The following is a 23928-nucleotide window of genomic DNA, read 5'->3' as shown; positions in this document are numbered from 1 at the left end:
ACTATTGTTATCATTATTATCATTGCACAAATATCACGACAACAACAACAAAAGCCACGATAAGTAGAATAAAATATAATTGTATTCCTGGTTACATTATACTCTCAGTATTTTATTATTATTGTCCTTGAATCCTAACACAGACTTCAGAGTTCACTATAGCGTCAGTACAACTACTATTCCCTGAGATTATTGATATGTAACAGCTGTGCTCTACTTTCTGGTTTCAATATCTTTTAGTGCTGCAGTATTATTAGCAAGAAAACATGTGCGAGCACACATAAGCATTTAAAATGTCGCTGTTATTGATGCAAGGTCTGTAGTAAAACGTACATTTCATTATTATAATCATGTATTAGTTTATTTATTTATATATTCATCATGTTGCTTATCTATATGATAAACCATACATATTTACTAATTTGCAAGAGCATGTCTATGTTATACCATATGATATAAACACTGTATCCAATAAGCATTATATTGTTTTTTGAAAATATACAATAAACTACAAAACTAAAATGTTATTCGACATTGTTTATAGTGTTGGTAGTGCCCACGGCCAGAAGTTTGTACCGATTATGACAAAACAAATACAACAAGTAATATAACCATTAATTTCTGGTGCCAGATCTGCTTCGATTCATTTGCCAGATGAATATATCTTGTATCCAGTCAAATGTATTACAAGAAACTGGAGTCCTTCTCGGCTAAAGGGGTCCTGATTTGGCCTATATGGTCCGCTGGACCCAAAAAGCAACAACTAACTAACTAACTTCTCGGCTAAGTTAATTGATATACTGCGCCTGACATTGTTTTATTGTATTGCTAGTCACCAAGCAGTGGTAAAACACTCTATAAAATTACATTTAGCGAACGCCGCGAAACACTATATAACACGAGTAGACGATTACCTAAAAAAATCAGTTATAGACTAGTCCGAATTCAAAAATCCGAAAGCAACAATACACCACCGAATTATGGACCATAACAGCTTTGTTACAAATCTTTCTCAGCGTGACACCCAGAAAGAATTGTTCCGCCGAGAACAAGCCTCAGTGGAGTATAGGTCTTATTTTACGAAACACTATACGGGGGTAAGCCAAACGCAGGAAATGGGTAATTTGACGAACCGCTACACACTGACTCGAACGCGCAAGAGAACACGTTGAGGAGTAGACAAAACATGGAAGACATAATTCTGACTTACCTCCGCTGTACTGCATGCGTCGCATCCAGGGGTAGATTTGGGGTTGTGGGAATTTCTGGTCGGTCGGGGAATCGCTGTTGTTGTTGTTGTTATTATTGTTGTTGTTCTTGGAGTTGGTGTCGCTGTTGTTGCCACTGTTGTTGCTCTCATTATCGTCGTCATTGTTGTTGTTGTTAGGGGAGGTGAGGGTTTTGTGGATGGGGGGTTGCTGATGAGCGGGCTGGGGGGTAGGGCTCTGCTTGATTTGAACGGGGGGTGGGGAGGCACCCCCGGAATGGGCCGAGGAGGGTCGCGGGGGACTGTCCCCCACGGAAGCCCCTCCGCCTCCACCCCCGCCCCCGGAGGAATAGTATCCGTCGGCAGAATCGCTGACGTTGCCCCCACCTGTGGATCCTGCACTGCTGCTCAGCCTACCTGCCCCTCCGCTGTTGTTGTTGCTGTTGCTGTGAGCTGCGTTGCTGTTGACGACAGGGGGGTTCGAACCGCACACCCTCAAGTCCCCGCGCCCCTGCTCGCCTTTGAAGGAGGTGACCGGGGTCAGAGGGGTCGGGGACATGTTCCCCCCGTCGCTGGGGCTGCCACAAGGACTGACCGAGGAGTGGTGATGGTGGTGGTGGTGCTGCTGCTGTTGTTGATGTTGTTGTTGTTGTTGCTGTTGTTGTTGCATGGAGGGTAGGTGAGACAGCCTGGAAGTGCCGTAGTAATCCGACGGATCACCCCCGACCGCCATGCCTCGCGCCGAGTAACCTTGGTGATGGTACCTGGCCGAAGATCCGCCGTACCCCGCGTACACCCCTCCATGACCGCCGTACCCCACAAGTCCAGCAGCGGCAGCCCCACCACCACCGCCACCGCCGACGACGCCGCGGTCGTAGCCACTAGGGTCCAGGCAATGGTCGAGTCCGGCGGACCCGGGACCGTAGCAGGCCGAAATAGAATTGACAAAGTAGGAGCTCATTTTGCGCCTGTAATATGGCCTCGTAAAAATGTCCCCTCCGTGTCACCGCTCGGCTTGGGCTTCCCGGAATGAATTATGAAGATAGCGGGCTGCGTTTCATGAAGACCCCTCTCTCTACTCTCCGCTGCAGGCTTCCCCCTTCCTCCTCTTCCGTTCTTTTCCTCCTCCCTCTCCTCTCTTTGCTCGCTGTTGGTCTCTTGCTGGCCTGTCGGCTGCTTTCGGGCCGCCCCCTCTGCAATGAAATATGGAAATTAAGTCACGTGAGCTTAGGGCCAATCACAGCGCGCGACACAACGCGGGCTGAGCCTGTATTGGGGTGAAATGTCAGATTGCTGTGTGGAAGGGATCGGTAGCTAAGTTTTAGATTGCAGTTTGTAGAGGTGTGTGTGTGTGTGCGTGGGGGGGGGATTGTGTATGTGTGTGTGTGTGTGCGTGTGTGTGTGTGTGTGTGTGTGTGTGTGTGTGTGTATGTAACGGGGTGTGTGTGTGTGTGTGTGTGTGTGTGCGCGCGTGCGTGTGTGTGTGTTAGCATGGAATCTGTGTCGCGTGCGTAGTACATGTGGTATCAGGTGTTTGTGAACTGGACAGACATAACTTTGATTACCAGATAGAATTCCATACAGTGAAAAATTCAAGGCTTGTATGGGCGTGGTGATAAAAGGAACCGCTAACCCGTTTTTGTGCACGTAACATATCTGCCTTTTCGGTGCAGCAAAGTTTCTGATTCAGACTGGATGGTTGAAAAAAGATTATATAGGCTTATACACATTCTGAGAACATTCTATTAATGCAAACAGGAAGAACCGAAAAAGGAAAAGGAAAAGAGAAAGAAACGCAACAAAAGACACAGAGCGGAAACTAAACTAAAGCAAATTAAATTAAGCTCAACTGATTCTGCTCAACTCAACTCAACTCAACTTGTATACTTTTTCACAAAATAGGATCTTAATACGCAACAAATAAAGGGTTATTAGACTAAAATGACAAACAAAGCTTGAATCAACATTAATCTATTTACCTGTAAACCGATCAAATTTTGTGATTATTTTAACGGGCAGAATGCTTCAGCATGTTCCCTTTGAAGATGTTAGCGTAATAACGAAATGCTTATTACTTTTACATGTTTAACAGTGTAAATAAGAAGGCATTTTGCATGTATTCTTTCAATATAGTGGCATATTTGTTTTGGAATTGTATGACAAATATAACGAAAAGATGCAAACATTCACTTTTAAGTTATTTTAAAATATTCCAATCACATCCACACAAAACAGTGTGTGTGTGGGGGGGGGGCGGGGCGGAGGGAAGGATGGGGAACACGTACAACGAACAAACGCATGGAGAAAAATGGCTTCCAAAATCATTAAGAAGGAAAGAACAGAAACCTCACAGACTCAGATAGGAAAATATATGTATTATATATCATAATTCAAAGATCCCTTCGACAAACACAGAAGCAGAGCAGGACGTTGTTATACATATCGTCGTTAGCAATAACAACAGCGTATTGTAAATTTTGTGTGTGCAACAGACAGACAGACTTATACGCTCAGTCATGCAGGCTGACCGACCGACAGACAGACAGGCAGACAGACAGCCAGACAGCCAGGCAGACAGACATACCGTTTTGAGGACTGGGTGGCCGAGTGGTAACGCACTTGCGCTCGGAAGCGAGAGGTTGCGAGTTCGACCCTGGGTCAGGGCGTTAGCAATTTTCTCCCCCCTTTCCTAACCTAGGTGGTGGGTTCAAGTGCTAGTCTTTCGGATGAGACGAAAAACCGAGGTCCCTTCGTGTACACTACATTGGGGTGTGCACGTTAAAGATCCCACGATTGACAAAAGGGTCTTTCCTGGCAAAATTGTATAGGCATAGATAAAAATGTCCACCAAAATACCCGTGTGACTTGGAATAATAGGCCGTGAAAAATAGGATATGCGCCGAAATGGCTGCGATCTGCTGGCCGATGTGAATGCGTGATGTATTGTGTAAAATAAATTCCATCTCACACGGCATAAATAAATCCCTGCGCCTTGAATATGTGCGCGATATAAATGGCATAAAATAAAAATAAAAATTTAAAAAAATCCCTGCGCTTAGAACTGTACCCACGGAATACGCGCGATATAAGCCTCAGATTGATTGATTGATTGAATCACTGAGCTCTAAGTATTATAAAGGAGCCTGATTTTAACTTCGTGGTCTGCAATTTTTTTTGTCTTGTTTACTTGTCCTTTTGTTGTTGTTGTTGTCTCTTATTTTTTGTGTTTCCCTTTGTTTCTGGGGGTAGGTGTAGTTTTTGTTGTCCCCCCCCCCCCCCCCCCCCCCACACACACACTTTTTTTAACGAAGGGCTGTCACTATACTATCCCACACTGCACACGTTTAATAAACGCTGGGAAGATTCACCAACACAGGTGTGACAATCATAATATCCGGTTACAAAAAATCAGCCGCAATAACTCAAACATTCAAGCCTTTGCCCAAGGGCATCAGATCGCAAGAACAATTAATATATCCATGTATATATAATATACTGACAGATTGCCCACACGTAAAACAGCTGCGTGTATATGATGGTAATATATTATCTGATTCAGTTAATATATAAATATGTCAACATGTACCGTTATAATATTTGACTTGTGCGTATTATAAAACTGACTCATGACACACTATTGCAACCACAGAAATGTGTCAAAATGTAACACAAACGATGATTCCAATTTAAAATGTATAGAATAAGTGCATGAACATTTATCAAAGCCAGTTTTTCTTGCATGCCATATAATAATGATGTTCAGCGTTTTTGTCTTTGTTCCAAACTTGTTCATTTTTAATGTACTCACTTTTGAGTTATGTGGTGCGTCTTACATCTGACGAAGCAAACAAACAACTAAATGAAAGGGGGCAAAAGAAAACAAGTAATCTCACACGCACGCACGCACGCACGCACGCACGCACGCACCAAGCACACACACACACACACACACACACACACACACACACACACACACACACACACACACACACACACACATACACACACACACACATACACAAACACACACGATTGATTCGGAGTTACATAAACTAATCAGAATGTTTGAAAATAAACGACTTCATTTGTTCCCCCCGAAAAGATCACACTTGGGGGATTTGGATAACAAAGCTCTGCACTCACGACTGAACCAGAAAATCATCTTCCAAGAATAAAAAGCCACTTGTGTTAAGGCAGCCACTTTATGTCATTTTATCTGCTGGATGGCTGTCCCCTAAACCCCACAATCCTTTCCAAGATAGTTTCCAAACAAGGGCCACAATCAACTTCATCAAACCACAATTACGACCTCAAAAGATCTCCTCACTCGGACCTCCCCCCCCCCCCCCCTCCCCCCTTAAAAACAAAGGCACGTTAACTCACACCCGCCCGCAAAAAAAAAAGAAGAAGAAAAAACAATTCGTGAAATTGTGGCATTGCATGCTCCCTTAATTCTCTTGCACAATGAAAGGCAAAAAACACTCCAAACACTTCGACGCTGCCCGTTTCCCTTATTAAGAAAAAAAGAAATGTCGAGCCAATCAGAGAGTCGTAAAACAAGGTCGCGACGCCCTCTTCCGATTGGCTGCAATCAACTTGACCCCGAAACGCCAGGCACTTCTGGGGACCTTAGTTATCAGATGTCTGCCGGTGCCTGGAAGAGAGAATAGTTCTGGAACAGGCCTGAACTGCAGGCTTTTAGCACTCGGGACTGGATCATTGGATCGTGTCTGCTTGAGGATCTGGTCAGGCTGATGGCAATTAAACATGAGATGCGTTAGCAAGTTTAGAACCACTATTTGGCAGATAAAGATAAACGAGGGGTGTTGATCTGAGAAACAAACAGACCGACAGACAGACAGACAGACAGACAGACAGACAGACACACTTAATCGGCAATGCATTTAAAAAGTGTGGGTGTATAATTATATAAGAAAACGATATTCACAACCGAGACTAACGGAGAACTTAAAGCAGGCAAGGAAAAAAAAATCTGTCATTCTTGAGAAACCTTCTTTGCCCAGAATCACACACCACTGTTACATATGTAGAACGCAGTTTGATACTACGTATCGGCTCCAACATCGGGGCTATAATTTCGGCGAACAGTTTGATTCAGCACGCGTTGCTCAAAGAGGAACGGTTTGTTCAACCACCAAAGGATAAAGACGGGAACAATGCCCATCAAAGAAAAAAGACTTGATTAATCGCGTTGCCATCTAACCTACATACGGGACCAGTGTTAATGGCTCACCGTGCACTTCTACTTTCACGAGCGAAGAAACAATTCATGATGCCATACGTGAGCAAACAGCACTGAAGTCAAACGGTAGTAGACCATGAATAAGATTTTTAAAGCTGATTTAAAGAGAATAAATACAATCCGCAGATAGAAAAAAACAATTAAAGGCACACTCCTTCTCGTGTAAACGGTTTGGCTTACCGTATCAGATCTAGCCAGCATTTAACTAGGGCAAGGTCATCTCCTCACTTGGTAACATTCCCAAAATGAATAGCCTGGTTGCTATCTGTGCACAGGTAAGGAGTTTTTATTATGAAATAATTAGGTAAAGAAATTAATTTCTCAATCAAACTAATCAAACTCAAGCAGTCATGGTCTCTTGATTGTTGAATGTGTCTAATAATAATAATAATAATAATAAAACATTCTTTCATAGCGCTGTTCACCGCCGAATGGCAGTCTCATGGCGCTTTACATTAGACATTAAAATTTAACATTTTTCATAAAAAGTTTTCTCGCAAGAAATAACATACAAGCATTAAAAACAATTCATAGACCACTTATAGTTATATAAAATAATCTAGAAAAATCGTTTTAAAAAAAATGAAAAAAGATGAAAAAAAACCACACGTAAGAGTGGGTCTAAGACGTGCTGGGATGGTCTTATCCCGTGTATGAGCCTCGCCAGATCTGAGATGGTGAGCCGAATACTTTTTACGTGTACCTTTAATGCCTACCAATTCTGATTTTTCTATGACCATAACATAATATAGGCCTATATTGTGTCGCTTTCGTCTTTTCGCGAGACTGTGATGACAACCATTGCCATTGAGGATCAAAGACAAAATTGCAAGGTCAAGATAAAGTCATGCGTGCCTGCCTCTTCCGCATCCTCTCTATAAAAGCCACGCGACCACACAAAATGCGTCCCGCAGTGGGGCACTGCGGTTATGAAATTAAAAGCCCCTCCTGTTTTTGGAACCGCAGGAGCTTTCTAGTTTGCTGTTAGGTAGATTTTTGGTTCCTCTTTCCTGTCATGCTCTCTTTTTCTTCATGAATTATTTTCTTTTTTCTGCCTTCTTGCTCATTCACCTGTATTTTTTCCAAAAATCTCTTCTCTTGCCGCTTGTCTCGCGATTCATGTATAGTTTAATCTGTTAGTGTTCTGATGTAAGTCCAGCAGTAGATAGGTTAAGCCTATTTTAACATACTGGAAACTGGTAATCTTCCAGTAGGTATTAATTTAGTTTTACTAAAGCCTGCTGGGACACAAGTAATGGGTTTGTGCATTTGTAAACAGGAATCGCTTGACAAGTGGCCCCCTTCATCCCCCCCTTCCTCGTCCTGATATGGCTCTGCGTAGTCGGCTGGACGTTAAGCAACAAATAAACAAAATAAACAAACACAAAATGCGAATGACGATTAGCTATCTGATGGTGGGTGAAAGGAAGAGAGGGATTCAAGAAAACGATGTGAACAACTTGAAACCCAAAACCCTTCAGAAAACCTGTATTGTCTCATAAGCCCAGAAGTAAAGGTCTCCGTAACATATTGGAAAACAATACAGATCGGCACCAGCATCGGTCCTGTAATTTTTGGCATTAAGGGAAAGTGCTACAAAGTCCTCAGAACCGAACACATTGTAACTCCACTATAAATAACAAGAAAACTAATCCATCAACGAATAATGACTTGATTAACCAGTTTCCCACCAAGACTTGATACGGGACCAGTGTTTGCGGTTCACCGCACTTTGACTTTAAAGACTCGGAGAGTCAATTCTCAAAGCGCAAGTGACATAAGGCACTAAGAAGAAAAACAATAGCCTTGCATCTGGGGTTTTAGGTGCACATGGAGCAAGTTTGTTGCCAATGAGGGTTAAACGCTTTCGAAGAAAAAACTGTGCACATGGCTATGGTAATCCGACCGACTTTTTTTAATGATGTTTTTTTTCCCCCGCCGAACGTATTACTATAACCCTGCCACCCCATGCTTCTTCTGATAATGAGTGAATATAGAAAGGACACTAACTGGCACCAAAGCAGGACAATGCAGAAAAGGGAAAAAGGCTCTTTCGCCCCATGGAGAATGTCGCTCAGGTAGGGTTTGGTTTTTCTTTGAGGGGGGGGGGGGGGGGGGGGGGCGAGTTGCAGCAGTCGGAGCAAATTTTCAAGCGACATACTTGGAATAAAGTTCTTATTTGGTCGTGTTCTAGCTTGAACATTTTTGTCAGGAACAAGCTCCGAAACTACGACGAGCCATACTAACTTTCGAATTTTTACCAACTTATCATTTTACGAACGACAGTGACGGTGGCACTTCAGTGAACAGAAGAGGCTTCCCAGAATTTAAACTAGTCCTCCTATATAAACTTTGTTTGAGACCGTGAAGATACAATGATATAAAAAATATTTGTTTAAATAAATAAATAATTAAATAACTAAATAAATAACTAAATATATAATTAAATATCTTCGAGTCTTGTGAACGCAGCAGAGCCTTGCCATACTTGGTCTACACACATGAATGGCCGTTTTTATCCTGCATGCACGTACAAAATACACAATCGTTTAAAAACACGCGTGAACGTGGGAGTTGCAATCCATGAACGCAGATGATGACAAGAACCACATTCATGCAGGCGGTCAGCTCAGTGCTTGCTACCTGTGTGGCGACACGAACCAAACTCCTTAGGACTCAACTTGGCTGGACTCCAAAGAGGTTCAACTGGTTCTACTAACTCCAGCCCATTCAGAGATAATCTCCTCCACCTTGTGTGGCCATCAAGCCGACCATCTTGAACGAGCTTCACGTGAAGGTCTCGCGCTCATCTCTTCCACACTCCTCTTCCGCTTCTTCTTCGTCTTGTGCAGTAGAGTGGACTGTCTGTTGTTTCTGGCAGATAAGAGCGCATATAAAGGGAGAGAATAATTAGCATAGTTAATGGCAGGCCGCCAGGAGTCGCCACTGGTCGCGAGCAAGGACTAGCTGGAGGATAACATCTGTGCGCCGAGGCTTTCGGGATAGCATCCGGGCAACACACGGGTGTTTACGATAACCGTGATTTATTCCTGCCGTTACAGCGGCCATTGCGGGCAGGGAGGGGAGATAACTCGTCTGATGGATGTCATTTTCTTGCAAATCCTCCGGCCCGCAGTCCCCTGTGGTGCAAGGGACACAACTACGCTGCAGCAGCATCTCCATCACGCGAGGGCGCCACTGACACCCTCAATGTATGACGTCATTTTCACGTCTGCACTCGAACAAATACGAAAGTGCGAGTAGAAGTGACACAATGCCTCTCTCTGTGGAAATACACGGGATCGTCGAGGGGGAAAGTCTTCCCTTGAACTTTCTATTTTGTTTCTCGGTACACCAGCCGTCCCAGCAGAATCAAGGATGAAAGCTTTAAAAAAAAAGTCTCTATTCTCAAGCAAAACGACTGCTTATCGACAGTTAAGTCATTGCACACCTCCGCTTGCACACTTCATTGAGGAACAAATTAATAATAATATGTTTCTTGTGCAACGATTGTCTCGCTGAGAAGTTTGGGAAGTCATAACAATTGAAACAAATCACCAATAAATGCCTAACGAATTAACACCTCAATGACAAAAACAAAAGTAACTGCAACATGCGTGCACAGTTCTGTTTCTCGTTCTCGTATTACTTTTTTTTTTCTTTAACTTATTCAGCAACAAATATAAATATATTCTACATACATAAAAAGCAAATAAGCCAACAAAACCGCTCCAGTCCAGCCAAATTCCGCGTACACAATCACTTCTTCCATCCCCATTTTGAAATATCGCAACAACAGACTTCCAGATATATAACACGATCATAAAAATGATGTGGTCTTTGTTTGCATGTTTGTCCAGTGTCTTGTCCCCACATAAAGCATTGGATTGGATTGGATTGGATAAGATTTACAGTCCAGTGAGGTTACCCTCATGGAAATTCGGGCTGCTTTCTCCCCGGGGAAAGCGAGCTGCCACACAATACGGCGCTACAAATTTTTTTTTCCTGCATGCGTGTATTCATGTTTCCTGAGACTTAATGCCGTGTGAGATGGATTTTTTTTTACTTTATTCCAAGTCCCACGGGTATTTGATGGACATTTTTATCTATGCCTATACAATTTTGCCAGGAAAGACCCTTTTGTCAATCGTGGGATCTTTAACGTGCACACCCCAATGTAGTGTACACGAAGGGACCTCGGTTTTTCGTCTCATCCGAAAGACTTGCACTTGAACCCACCACCTAGCTTAGGAAAGGGGGGAGAAAATTGCGGCCTGACCCAGGCCTGAACACGCAACCTCTCGTTTCCGAGCGCAAGTGCGTTACCACTCGGCCACCCTTATTAACACTACCTGTCCCAAGATAGGCCAAATGGTTCTAAGAGGACGTTAAAACTAATTATCATCATCATCATCATCGTATTACTTCTGGCTGTCACACAAATTGGGCAAAATATATTTTTGATTTTCGTTTTCATTACTGTATTGTGCCTTTGCTGGGAACTTTGGGTCACTTTCTCCCTGTGGAAAGCTAGCAGCAACAAAGTCCAGCTACAGAGGTGTGCTCGTGTTTAGGTGCAATCATGCAGCCACATGTACACAAAGCTGGCAGAAGTACTGATAACTTTTACATGCCACAGTGGTGACGCGGGGATGGAACATGGATACCGTCTCTGTGTCTGCACATACCGTTGACCTCTGTGTGTCGCGTCATAGTTCCGAATATAACTGTTGAATGATAAGAAGGTCATACACTGCATGCACACGTTCCATATTTTGTTTCTTGTATAGTCGTGCAGTAACTCTTATTGTAGACTTGGCTAGTTAGAGACGCATTCAATGTAAAAATAAAAAATAAAACACTTTTGTCACAAAACGAGGTTCTGCCGAGTTTTGGCAGGTCATTGCATAATTTTGCAGTATTGCTTCTAGTACACCCACTTTACTTCTGAGAATTTGTCGCCTAAGCCACTAAAAATACTGTAAATTAAATGTTTTTGAGCGGAACAACTGAAAGTCGGCCACTGCGTGTGTGGTTTGTTTTTTCTCGTTCATCTACTTTAAGAACTGTTTATTAAATCAGCACAAGTTGTTGCGATAGGAATAGTCACCGTCAATGAAACAGGTCAATAACAATATCAGAACCCGTAAAAGCACACTATCATACTGACGTTGAAGACATATTTCTCGACGTCATCATTTGGTTAAAATACTGTAGTTTTGAGCTGGGTCACTGCAAACCTTCTCACCTACACAAGTATATACACTGCAGTCAAGACAGTTTTACAATATGACATCATTGCTGCATGAAAGCATTGACCCTGCATGCACTGACGAATTTTCACGCTGGAACCCCTATAATTAACGTGTTCGTTCAATACGCGACGAAACACCGATAGCAATTGCGAGAGAGAAAAATGAGTTCAAGAATCAAAACTTTAAGAATAATGAAGATCTCATGAAGAATGAACAAGGTTTTGCACACATCAAGCAAACAACAACAAAATACTTCAAGCCGCTGCTAGATCTGAACTAAATTGGAACTAAATCTTCGGGACCGTTCACATGGCAGACTTTTCGCTGCATGGCTTGGCCTCAGCGACGCCCAAACCAGTTCAAACTAATTAAAGTTGGTTGAAAGTTGGTGGAAAATCTGACACGCAAACAGCCGACTTCAATAAACCGCAACATGATTTGCGTCACCGAAATCGTGAAGCCTATGGTTGCGATCAGCAAAATGAGCAAAACCTTCTTTAAGCTAGCCTTCAAACATGTCGCATTTCAACCAAATATCAGCGAACTGAATTATTCAGCAACTCAATTAACACGTTTTGCATTTCTGTTTATTTTATTGTTCCGCTGTTGCGGGTGTATATGGATTATTTATTGCCAGTTGATTGGCTGGCCATTGAATTGTTAATGTATTAAAGTTGCAAGCAGCTTATGTTGTCGAAACACGATCTGATACACTCACTGAACTTGACGAACGCAAGAGTCTGTTAAGTGCATGTTACAAACTCTCACGTGTAATTTGCATACCTCACCACTATATATATGCTTGCAAGGGTGCATGCCGCAACTTTTCTTCAGATTGGGTTTTTCTGTCAATTCTTTATCATAATTATTCAACCTTTTTTTATGTGTGATGCTACTGTAACATTATTCCAAGCTAGACGTTGAATTCCATAGCTGACTTTGCGATTAGAAATAGACAAGCAGTGTGTCTCCCCCCCCCCCCCACCCCCCCTGCACCTCCCGTACCACACACAAGAAAAATAAGCAACAAAAGAAGTACAGAAAAGACTGTCACCGTCACCTTTCACTCTGTTGAAGACCTAACAAGCTCAAGAAATCATCTCAGTCCACATCTCACCTTACACAAACACACTAACCCTTGCCTTCTTTTTCACAACCTCAAAAGGTAAACAAAAAATAAGAAATATTTCCCCGTGCACCGTCAAGCACCACAGACACCCAACCCAACCTTCTTTCCACAACCTCAAAAAAACACAAACAAAAACCAAAAATTCCTGGCTCGTTTCACACATCTCGTTTACGAATAGAGACAACAGACGATTCTGAAAGGCAAAACCGATGACTTTAAACGAAGGGTAGAGCGAGGAGAAAGTAGAGAAAACAAATTGCTTTAGCGAACAACAGATAGGGGCGAGAACAGAGTGGTAGGATGTAGGGTGCTGAGAGACATCCCTGCAAGACCCTGGCACTGATGAAACGAATTCTGTGCGCACTGTTTGGAAGAGGCGAATCCTACCCCAGCGAGCCTCTGGTTGAAGCAAAGACTAGACTGTGAATATCTAGGGGTTTTGGGTTGAGAGCTCAATCGTTTTCTCTATTTTGCGCTGTGGTTGAAGATAGCGGTGAGGATTCTGCAGCGTTTAGCGCCCTCATCTGGTGTTTGGTTGAAGCGAGCTTTGATCTCTGCCCTTCTGTGCCTGTGTGGAGGTCTGATTGACGACTGAGGGAGGCGAAGTGTGTGTGTGTGTGTGTGTGTGTGTGTGTGTGTGTGTGTATGTGTGTGTGTGTGTGTGTGTGTGTATGTGTGTGTGTGTGTGTGTGTGTGTGTATGTGTGTGTGCGTGTGTGTGCGTATACACCACACCTGAGTTTCTCCTCGTTGAGATAATAAAGTGTTCTATGTCTATGTCTATGTGTGTGCGTGTGTGCACATGTGTGTGTGTGTGTGTGTGTGTGTGTGTGTGTGTGTGTATGTGTGTGTGTGTACGTGTGTATGCCGTGTGTGTGTGTGTGTGTCTGTCTGTGTGTGATGTATGCGTGCGTGTGTGCGTGCGTGCGTGCGTTTCATGTTATACGAGGATTTCCAAAAGGGATATACTGGACGGCACGATCATAATGTCGACGTTGTAGTCATAAGTAGTGATGGCATTGATCTGAAGTAATAAAAATAGCCAAGTCATTGCATCCAGAACAAAGAACCGTGTCTATTTACATATATACATGGTATAGAAGAGGAACAAATATGTCCTACAACACTGGCAAGTATACAGGACATAAATCATAACAGTCACAACAGCTCACAGATTACAGTCAGCAGCGATGACCCAAACCAAGAGCCACGTGGCACAACACAAATATACAATTCCAAACCACAAATTGTGCGAGAAAGACCGATACCCCTACATGGAAACCCTGTACCGGACGAAAATATGAAACGACGTAGACAACGACGACGACGACGACGACGACGACGACGATGACGTCAACTGAAGAAGCAGAAGAAGAAGAAGAAGAAGAAATAGATGAAGAAGAAGCAAAACCTTAAGCATAACTCAAACATAACTCAGTGAAAGAAAATAGCATTACAATATCTCGTAATTCATAACACCATGCAACCGTAAAGGAACACACAAAAACTCTCTTCCCCATAAACATGTTACGCATGATGTTCGGTCTGTGATAACCAGAGCGCATGCGCAAAATTCTTTTGAATTATAGCCTCGGTGCCAGAGAAGCGTCAGAGCGAGGCCAAAGATGTTCGCGCATGCGTGCTGACGCCATGATTTAGGGAGGGGGATTCTGGTTAGCACTTTGAACCGGTACGAGAATCACCCATCCCTCACATTCATCATCACTGTAGCCTCCTTGAAGTGAAAAATCATTATTAATTCCCTTGTTGAAATTTATGGAGGCCACGTGACACGGGTCATCGACTTATCCTTTCGTCACATCCGGGCACCAGATTTAACGATTTCAAATGGCGGCGTCGCGGTATTGATTTAAAAAAAAAGGAAAAATTACAGATGAGGTTTCATTGCGCGGCTGGTTGAGTAAGATTTATAGGTCTCAACTTTCAACGACGAGGGTGGCGGGCACATGAGAGAAAATCGAGGTTTAAGGGTTCTGTTTTAGTGTTAGAATTTTACGTGAAAATGTCCTCACTCTTTCATTCGAATTTGACAAATGTTGACACATTTATTGTGGCATATATCAGAATTGAATAAGCCTTGCTTGAGTTTATAAACAAGTTCGGAATACTGTGTTGCAGCTTTACTTTATCTTCTCTCATATTAGTGTCATACAGAAATTCCAACAACTCTGTTAGTGACAAGATCAAGGGCTTCTGTGTAAGTGAACGTAACAATAAAACATGATGACTTAGATTTTGTGTAAACTCAATAAGAAAACAAACAACGGTCTTATAATAATGTGTCTGTGTACTATTAATAACACACAGCAAGGAAGATGTTTGTTCTCCTTTGCTAACGGAGATATTATGAAAGTCAGACACAAAATACTATAACTTCAAGACATGTTCCCAAAGAGCATATTGCACTGGCTTGTACCGTTTCTGTGCAGTCTGTTTGTCTCATTCCTCGGATGACATTGTTCTTACCGCACGCTTTTTCTTGTCATGTTAAATAATATGGGTTTTTTAATTATGTACATGGACTTTGTCCTCTTCGCAAGGCCGCCACCAGAGTCCGCCAGTGAGTTATGTCTTCATAAAATCGTTCTTCTTCTTCTTCTTCTGCGTTCGTGGCCTGAAACTCCCACGTACACTCGTGTTTTTTGCACGAGTGGAATTTTACGTGTATGACCGTTTTTTACCCCGCCATTTAGGCAGCCATACGCCGTTTTCGGAGCAAGCATGCTGGGTATTTTCGTGTTTCTATAATCCACCGAACTCTGACATGGATTACAGGATCTTTTTCGTGCGCACTTGGTCTTGTGCTTGCGTGTACACACGGGGGTGTTCGGACACCGAGGAGAGTCTGCACACAAAGTTGACTCTGAGAAATAAATCTCTCGCCGAACGTGGGGACGAACTCACGCTGACAGCGGCCAACTGGATACAAATCCAGCGCGCTACCGACTGAGCTACATCCCCGCCCATAAAATCGTTCAATATAGGTCCATCCCTCCTCTCACACCTCCACACATGCATCTCTCAAAATATAGATGACAAAGAAAAAAGAGATATCCCGGATAATACATCTATTATTTGACTAATCCTAATCATAAGATGTGTATGCAAACCCAAAGTTAAATCTGTTCAGGTCGGTAAAGCCATTGCATGGCTTACATTTTCAGCAATGGAACACTGAGAAAGTTGTAGAAAAAGCAAAGTCGGCGAGTATCGTTAAAAAGTAGGTCATGTTTCTACACACAGGGTTTTGTTTTGGTGCACGTGCAGACATGTCTTGTGGGCTTCCCAGCATGCTTTACGAGCCAACGTCACATCGTTAGGGTAATAAAACAAATTGACCTGTCAAAGCACAACGAATTTTCGTTCCTCAGTCTTCTCTCTCTTTTTTGGTCTTCTTTTTTTGTGTGTGCTGTGTTTCTTCTTTTTCTATTTTTCTATTTCTTTTCAGTTTTTGGCGTTCTCTTGCCCAAACTCTTTCTGCATGTCTCTCAGTTTTTCTGTCTCTCTCCTCTCTTGCTCTGTGTGTTTGTGTGTTTGTGTGTGTGTGTATATATGTGTGTGTTTGTGTGTGTGTGTGTGTTTGTGTGTGAGTGAGTGTGCGTGTGTGTGTGTGTGTGAGTGAGTGTGTCTGCGTGTAAGCGTGCGTGTGTGCGTGCGTAAGTGCGTGCGTGTGTGCGTGCGTAAGTGCGTGCGTGTGTGCGTGCGTAAGTGCGTGCGCGTGTGTATGTGTGTGCGTGTGTGTGTGTGTGTGTGTGTGTGTGTTGTGTGTTGTGTGTTCTCTCTCTCTCTTTCTCTCTCTCTCTCTCTCTCTCTCTCTCTCTCTCTCTCTCTCTCTCTCTCTCTCTCCCCCCCCCCTCTCTCTCTCTCTCTCTCTCTCTCTCTCTCTCTCTCTCTCTCTCTCTCTCTCTCTCTCTCTCTCTCTCTCTCCTAAAAAAACAACCCCACCTTCTGTTTACTTTTGTTGTTGTTGCTTTCATCAAGACGGAAGGAAACAAGCAGTGAATTGAAATTTGGATTTTTTGGGAAGAACTTCACAACAGAAGGCGTTGAATCGGGTTTGTGCAATGACATATGAGGATGGAAGAAGGTGAAGAGGTTACATAAGAAAGGAGAAAAATAATGCAAAACCAAAACAAACATCAAGAAAAGGAACAAGTCGCGTAAGGCGAAATTACTACATTTAGTCAAGCTGTGGAACTCACAGAATGAAACTGAACGTAGTCCGCCGCTAGTGCAAAAGGCAGTGAAAGTGACGAGCCTGTTTGGCGCGGTAGCGGTTGCGCTGTGCTTCATAGCACGCTTTACTGTACCTCTCTTCGTTTTAACTTTCTGAGCGTGTTTTTAATCCAAACATATCGTATCTACTTGTTTTTGGAATCAGGAACCGACAAGGAATAAGATGAAATAGTTTTTAAAACGATTTCGGAAATTTAATTTTCATCATAATTTTTATATTTTTAATTTTCAGAGCTTGTTTTTAATCCGAATATAACATATTTATATGTTTTTGGAATCAGAACATGATGAAAAATAAAATAAAAGTAATTTTGGATCGTTTTATAAAAAAATAATTTTAATTACAATTTTCAGATTTTTAATGACCAAAGTCATCAATTAATTTGTAAGCCTCCATGCTGAAATGCAATACCGAAGTCCGGCCTTCGTCGAAGATTGCTTGGCCAAAATTTCAATCAATTTGATTGAAAATTGAGGGTGTGACAGTGCCGCCTCAACTTTTACAAAAAGCCGGATATGACGTCATAAAAGACATTTATCGAAAAAATGAAAAAATCGTCTGGGGATATCATACCCAGAAACTCTCATGTAAAATTTCATAATGATCGGTTCAGTAGTTTACTCTCAATCGCTCTACACACACACACGCACAGACACACACAGACACACAGACACACAGACACACAGACACACACACACACACATACACCACGACCCTCGTCGCGATTCCCCCTACTATGTTAAAACATTTAGTCAAAACTTGACTAAATGTAAAAAGGGAAGACAAAATAAGTTTGGCAAACTAGCGGAAGGAAACAGTAACAAACGATGTATGGATGTTGGCCATCAAATCTTTAAAAGCATTTTTAATGTGTCAGTAAAGTGTAAAGTGTGCTTGTTTGTTTGTTTGTTTGTTTGTGTGTGTGTGTGTTCGTTCGTTCGTTCGTTCGTTCGTTCGTTCGTTCGTTCGTTCGTTCGTACGTTCGTTTGTTCGTTCGTTCGTACGTTCGTTTGTTCGTTCGTTTGTGTGTGTGTTTGTTTGTTTGCTTGCTTGCTTTGCTTTGTTGTTGGTTTGTGGGTTACTGTTTTGTTTTTGGGTTTTTTGTCGGGCTGTTTGCCGTAAAGTGGACCTTACCTTTGAAAAGGTTGTGTTAGAACCACTGCGACATAAATACAACTGTATAGCGTGTGGGTGAGCAAAAGATAACGTGTCATTCTCAATTTAATTATAACTGACATATCTTATTATCTTATTTGAACTGATGAAGGTGTATTCAAGAAAACACGAAGAAACTCTGCGCATGCATGTCCGTGTCAAGCTATCAAACAATCAAACATTATGACGGCCATCTCGATCTTACTGACTTTAAAACGTTTTAATTTTAGTTTTTACAGTACGGACGTACTCCTAAATACTGATTTCGATACAGACCATCATGACCTCCAAACACAAGCTCAAAAAAAAAATCAAAAACAAATGTGTAACTTCGGCGCCATAACTCATTCAGCACGGAGCGCTTTTGCTAGCTTGTATACTATATCGAGGTCGTTCCACAGAAATTGTTGCCGAGTATGTCGACGAGCGTTCGGGAAAGACCGAGTTTGTGTTGTTCTGCCTCGTCAGGAGCGCGACTCAGCGGGGATAGAATGTTCAAAGTCAACATCACCTTGCTTTCGGCTTGCTCCTGAGCTGGCGTCAAATAGAAAACACTCCACATGATACTTTCGCTTGTCGCTAATCGCTTTCCCCGATGGCGCACCACGATACGTCTGCTACGGCGCGAGAGTGACATAGAGTTGTCGTTCTTGCCTGGAATGCAGAAAATTGGCGTGGTTGGGATTTTGCTTGCAGGGTAAGCAGGGGGAAATGGTGGTTTTCTTGTTGATGTCGGAGCGTGATTTGTTTGTGTGGTTGTCTACACTGCAAGTGTTGGCAGGGCAACCTATTTTGCTTTGTGTTTCTGCATTATACGGTTGCTTTTCTAGGAGACAAGCCAGCAACGAGAATATATATGGCAGTAAAGAAATGGATCATCTTCATTTTAGCCTAACTGTGAAAATTGAAGTCCAGACTGATTTCATATTTAGGGGTAGTCAGAGATAAATAGCAAGCACACAATAAGTGGGCTGGGTGGCCGAGTGGTAACGCACTTGCGCTCAGAAGCGAGAGGTTGCGAGTTCGACCCTGGGTCAGGGCGTTAGCAATTTTCTCCCCCCTTTCCTAACCTAGGTGGTGGGTTCAAGTGCTAGTCTTTCGGATGAGACGAAAAATCGAGGTCCCTTCGTGTACACTACATTGGGGTGTGCACGTTAAAGATCCCACGATTGACAAAAGGGTCTTTCCTGGCAAAAGTGTATAGATAAAAATGCCCACCAAAATACCCGTGTGACTTGGAATAATAGGCCGTGAAAAGTAGGATATGCGCCGAAATGGCTGCGATCTGCTAGCCGATGTGAATGCGTGATGTATTGTGTAAAAAAATTCCATCTCACACGGCATAAATAAATCCCTGCGCCTTGAATATGTGCGCGATATAAATTGCATAAAATAAAAAAATAAAATAAAAAATAAATCCCGGCGCTTAGAACTGTACCCACGGAATACGCGCGATATAAGCCTCATATTGATTGATATTAATTGATTGATATCTGTAGCGGGCTAAGTATACAGCATGGGCGCCATCATGTCTTCCAAGACTTTGATTTTTTTACAGTTTCTCTTCTCTGTAATAATAATAATAATAATAATAATAATAATAATAATAATAATAATAATAATAATAATAATAATAAAACATTCTTTTATAGCGCTGTTCACCGCCGAATGGCAGTCTCATGGCGCTTTACATTAGACATTAAAATCTAAAATTGTACATATAAAAAGTTTTCTGGTAAGAAATAACATACAAGCATTAAAAACAATTCATAGACAACGACCACTTATAGTTATATAAGATAATCTAGAACAACAAAACTTTTAAAAGATGAAAGAAACACGTAAGATAAGTAATATAAGTAATAGACACATAGTTACACATAAAAAGTCTGACAATAAAACAGCGACATCAATATGGATTTATGCTGGCTTTAATTTACACTTCATCTTTCAACTTGAATACATGTCAACAATGTATACAGTCTGGCTGTTTTGAAGTATGTGTCCAAGTAAAAAGATGCTCTTATGCTATCTACAAGTACATTAAAATGTGACCCTCCACCACGGAATGAGTCGCATGTCACCTTTGCATGATTTTCATATTTTTACATTTTCCTAAAGAGTGTTTTATGCTCTATCCAGTGGTGAAAACCGTTTTAGAAAAGAGCGAACACTGTGACTAAGGTGACCCTCACACTGTTGCCAGACACTCCCCGAACTTATAATTATTAAGCCTAGCGCAGAACCGCGCGAGGTGACATGCGACTCATTTCGCGGTGGAGGGTCACATTTAATCAAAGAAGTCGGAACAGAGTGGAATCCGAAATTTTGTATGAGAGATACAAAAAAGGTATAACACGTAAAAACATCCACGACGATCAGAGGATCTAGGAACAGATTTACTACACAAAACAAAGACAATAACAAAAAGTGTAATGATTAAAATGAACAATACCATGAATACTGCTTTGATTTTGACTGAATCAAGATTCAACATTATTCGAACTGATGAAGGTGTATTCAAGAAAACACGAAGTAGTTCGGCGATTTACAGTGTTCGTTCAAACAATCGCTGGGCTAACAGCGTGCACATTCCAGGGCATATTTTGTCCTACAGGCCAACTCTCCAAGTTGAATTGCACCGGAAGTGCAAAGAATTGTTCGCAAACTCGCCAGAATCCGAAGCATTCTTTTACTTTGACGTTACCACACTCGTATAATGTCGATTTGCCAAACTTGAAATCCTAAATCATTGGCTTGAAAGATGTACAGTGCAGTCCCTATATTTAAGTAAGTTTCGATACGTCACATTTACTTTAAATTAATTGCTGAATATATAACTGTGTGATGCTTTCCACACACACAAAAACACGGAAAGATCTCTCTGATTTAGAACATGATGAATAATGCACTATTCTCTCTCTCTCTGTGGGATAACGCTTTTGTCTACTTTCTATGTTTCCTTACACCCTCCGCATCCCTTCCTTTTCCCTCCCCATACCCCCCCCCCCCCCCCACCCCACACACACACACACACCCCCCTCATCGCACAGCCACATACACATTTATGCACTAACCCATAATTCAGACCTTTCGCCGGTAATAATCTTCAAACAACACCAGGGTTAGCCGAAACGACAATTGCGCGTCATTAGACCCGAACTGGAAAGTCTCGGTTCATCTCGGCGCAACCGGTCTGGTGACTGCGTCAGCGATGCGAGAGTGCTATTTGCCAAGAGGAATGGGACAGTGTCGGGTCTAAATGGGTACAGATAATGTATGGGATGATTATGGCACATAACCGCTCAACCTTTTCTGGTTCTGGAAGCCACCGTGCTGCTGCTGCTGCTCTCTCTCTCTCTCTCTCTCTCTCTCTCTCTCTCTCTCTCTCTCTCTCTCTCTCTCTCTCTCTCTCTCTCTGTCTCTCTCTCTCTCTCTCTCTCTCTCTCTCTCTCTCTCTCTCTCTCTCTCTCTCTCTCTCTCTCTCTCTCTCTCTCTCTGTTCCTTTCAGTTACAAGAAGATTGTTTTTCATGATTTGATCCCGCAGCAATCTATCTGGCTGTTTTCAGAAAACTGTGAATCCGTGCTTGCAGATTGGCTGGGTGGTATAGTCTGTCCGTCTGGATATGTCACCACGGGCTATTCAATGGTAAAGAAGTATGATATCGTATGTTTGTGGTGATGTTTTTGCTGGTGGTGGTTTTGGGTGTGGTGGTGGTGCTGCTGCTGTGTGTGTATGCATGTGCATGGGTGTATGTGTGTGCGTGCGCGCGTGCGTTTGTGTGTGTGCATTTGCATGGGTTATAATTATATGTTATAAATCACGTCCAACGACCCGGGTTAACCTATAAATGGCCATAGTGTGGTTATTTTCAACCTGCGCTCATTTGTGTATAGGAGAAGTAAGTAAGATTTATAGCCAGCGACTAAAAGCACTGGGGAGGTCCCGTCAGCATTTACTGATAGTCTTTTGCGGTGGGTTTTTTCATTTCTTTCTGCTTACATGATTGCAATTTAAGCGTGGACATGCAAGCATGATGCAGATTCGTTTCCTTTTAACTCAATAAAAACAGCAGGATGATACAAATAAAACAATTTTCCAAATGATGGAATCTTATATTTTAGAGATCATTTTATTCTAGTTAAAAATCAATTACGGGGCAATGTCTTGTTTTGCTTAATGTGTTTCTTGGTAGCGATGCGAGGCTTCTGCATGGTTTGTAGTTTCCTGTGCCCAAACAAAACAAGTGTATCTTTACTCATATATTCATTCTGTTCCCAGCTGTCACAAAAAAATGTTGTTGTACTCATGGTAAAATATTTGTCAGTTTCAGGTAATTTTAAAGTATCTCCGTCTTGGATACGAAAATGTAAAAGTTAAAAAAAATATCAAGATGTCAGCAAAAATGATAGAAATTCAACAACGAAATCTAACCATTTGTCTGTCGTGTGTGTGTGTGTGTGTGTGTGTGTGTGTGTGTGTGTGTGTGTGTGTGTGAGTGTGTGTGTGTGTGAGTGTGTGTGTGTGTGTGTGTGTGTGTGTGCGCGCGCGTGGGTGAGTGTGTATATATAGAGCCAGACAAAAGAGAAACAAAATTAACATGAGTTTATTCATCATGTACGAGCAGAAATAGATTGTTTACCCTTTTCCTTTATCACGGGGATGTATCTTGTGGAACTTATTCGACAAAAACTAATTTCGCGACTGTCTGACTTTCTATCCATATGCTAATCATCGTCGTAAGTGTACATAAACCCGGACAAATGAATAAATACAATTTAAAAAAAAGAAATTAAAAAAAATCACAAGTCAAAGAACCAGCGACGAGGGATTGTTTTGTCCAGAAAACCCGGTACTGTTGGATAACTCACGCCAAGAAGATAATTATATCAATAAAAATCATCCATGAATACTAAGCTGCTCAAATCGTACCGATTATATCGCTTCAACGGATGTCGCGTGAGTACTCGCAAGGCATTTGTTCGTCTGCTTTCGCTTTTACAAAATGGCCGAAAGATAATCACAACAATGATTTGTTTCTTCTCTCTCCTTGTGTTTTGTCTCGAAAAAAAAGAGAAATGAATATTCATGAAACTGATTAGGCTCTTGTTTCGTTATTTCCATGAGTCTCTTGGGGCGGCTCGTGGTTGGAGGGCAAACGGTACGGTTGAGCAATTTTCAGCCAATCAGATGAGCGGGTACGTCTGGTTTTCTTGAGTGCATGTGTTGCTGTGATGATGGTGGTGGCCGTTGTTGTTGTTGTTGTTGTTGTTGTTGTTGTTGTTGTTGTTGTTGTGGTGGTGGTGGTGGTGTTGTTGTTGTTGTTGTTGTTGTGGTGGTGGTGGTGGTTGTGGTTGTTGTTGTTGTTGTTGTTTTTGTTGTTGTGTTTTAAAGGTTTTTTTTTAAATGTGTCTCGTTTGTTGGTTGATTGGTCTCTTTTTAAATTTCTTTATTTTTATTTGTATTTTTTGCGTCGTGCACTCATATCTGACAGTTAGCTTTTGCATTCTGTCGCTTCAGTTTGACATTTCTCAAGCAAATATCGGTTACATTAAACGAATGGAAACAGGAGACAAAATCGAAAGGAAAAAAAGAAACAGTGTGCGGAACATTTTGAATTCAAGGTAAGAAAATAATCGGCACTCACATAAAAATCCCCT

At 42.1% G+C, this 23928-nt stretch overlaps 1 protein-coding gene across 1 annotated transcript in view; it reads right to left on the bottom strand.

The window, feature by feature from the left end:
- Window positions 1-23928, bottom strand: part of LOC138947347 (homeobox protein Hox-B5a-like) — a 93760-nt gene that overhangs the window by 48623 nt on the left and 21209 nt on the right. Inside the window, exon 2 of the mRNA XM_070318803.1 lies at window positions 1211-2400. Coding sequence (XP_070174904.1) covers window positions 1211-2168 — 958 coding nt within the window. The 5' untranslated portion in view covers window positions 2169-2400. The remainder of the gene's footprint in view (window positions 1-1210; window positions 2401-23928) is intronic.

The sequence above is a fragment of the Littorina saxatilis genome, linkage group LG14, assembly GCF_037325665.1.
Source record: "Littorina saxatilis isolate snail1 linkage group LG14, US_GU_Lsax_2.0, whole genome shotgun sequence".
In the NCBI taxonomy this organism is placed as follows: domain Eukaryota; kingdom Metazoa; phylum Mollusca; class Gastropoda; order Littorinimorpha; family Littorinidae; genus Littorina; species Littorina saxatilis.
This window is presented reverse-complemented; position numbering and strand designations above follow the sequence as displayed.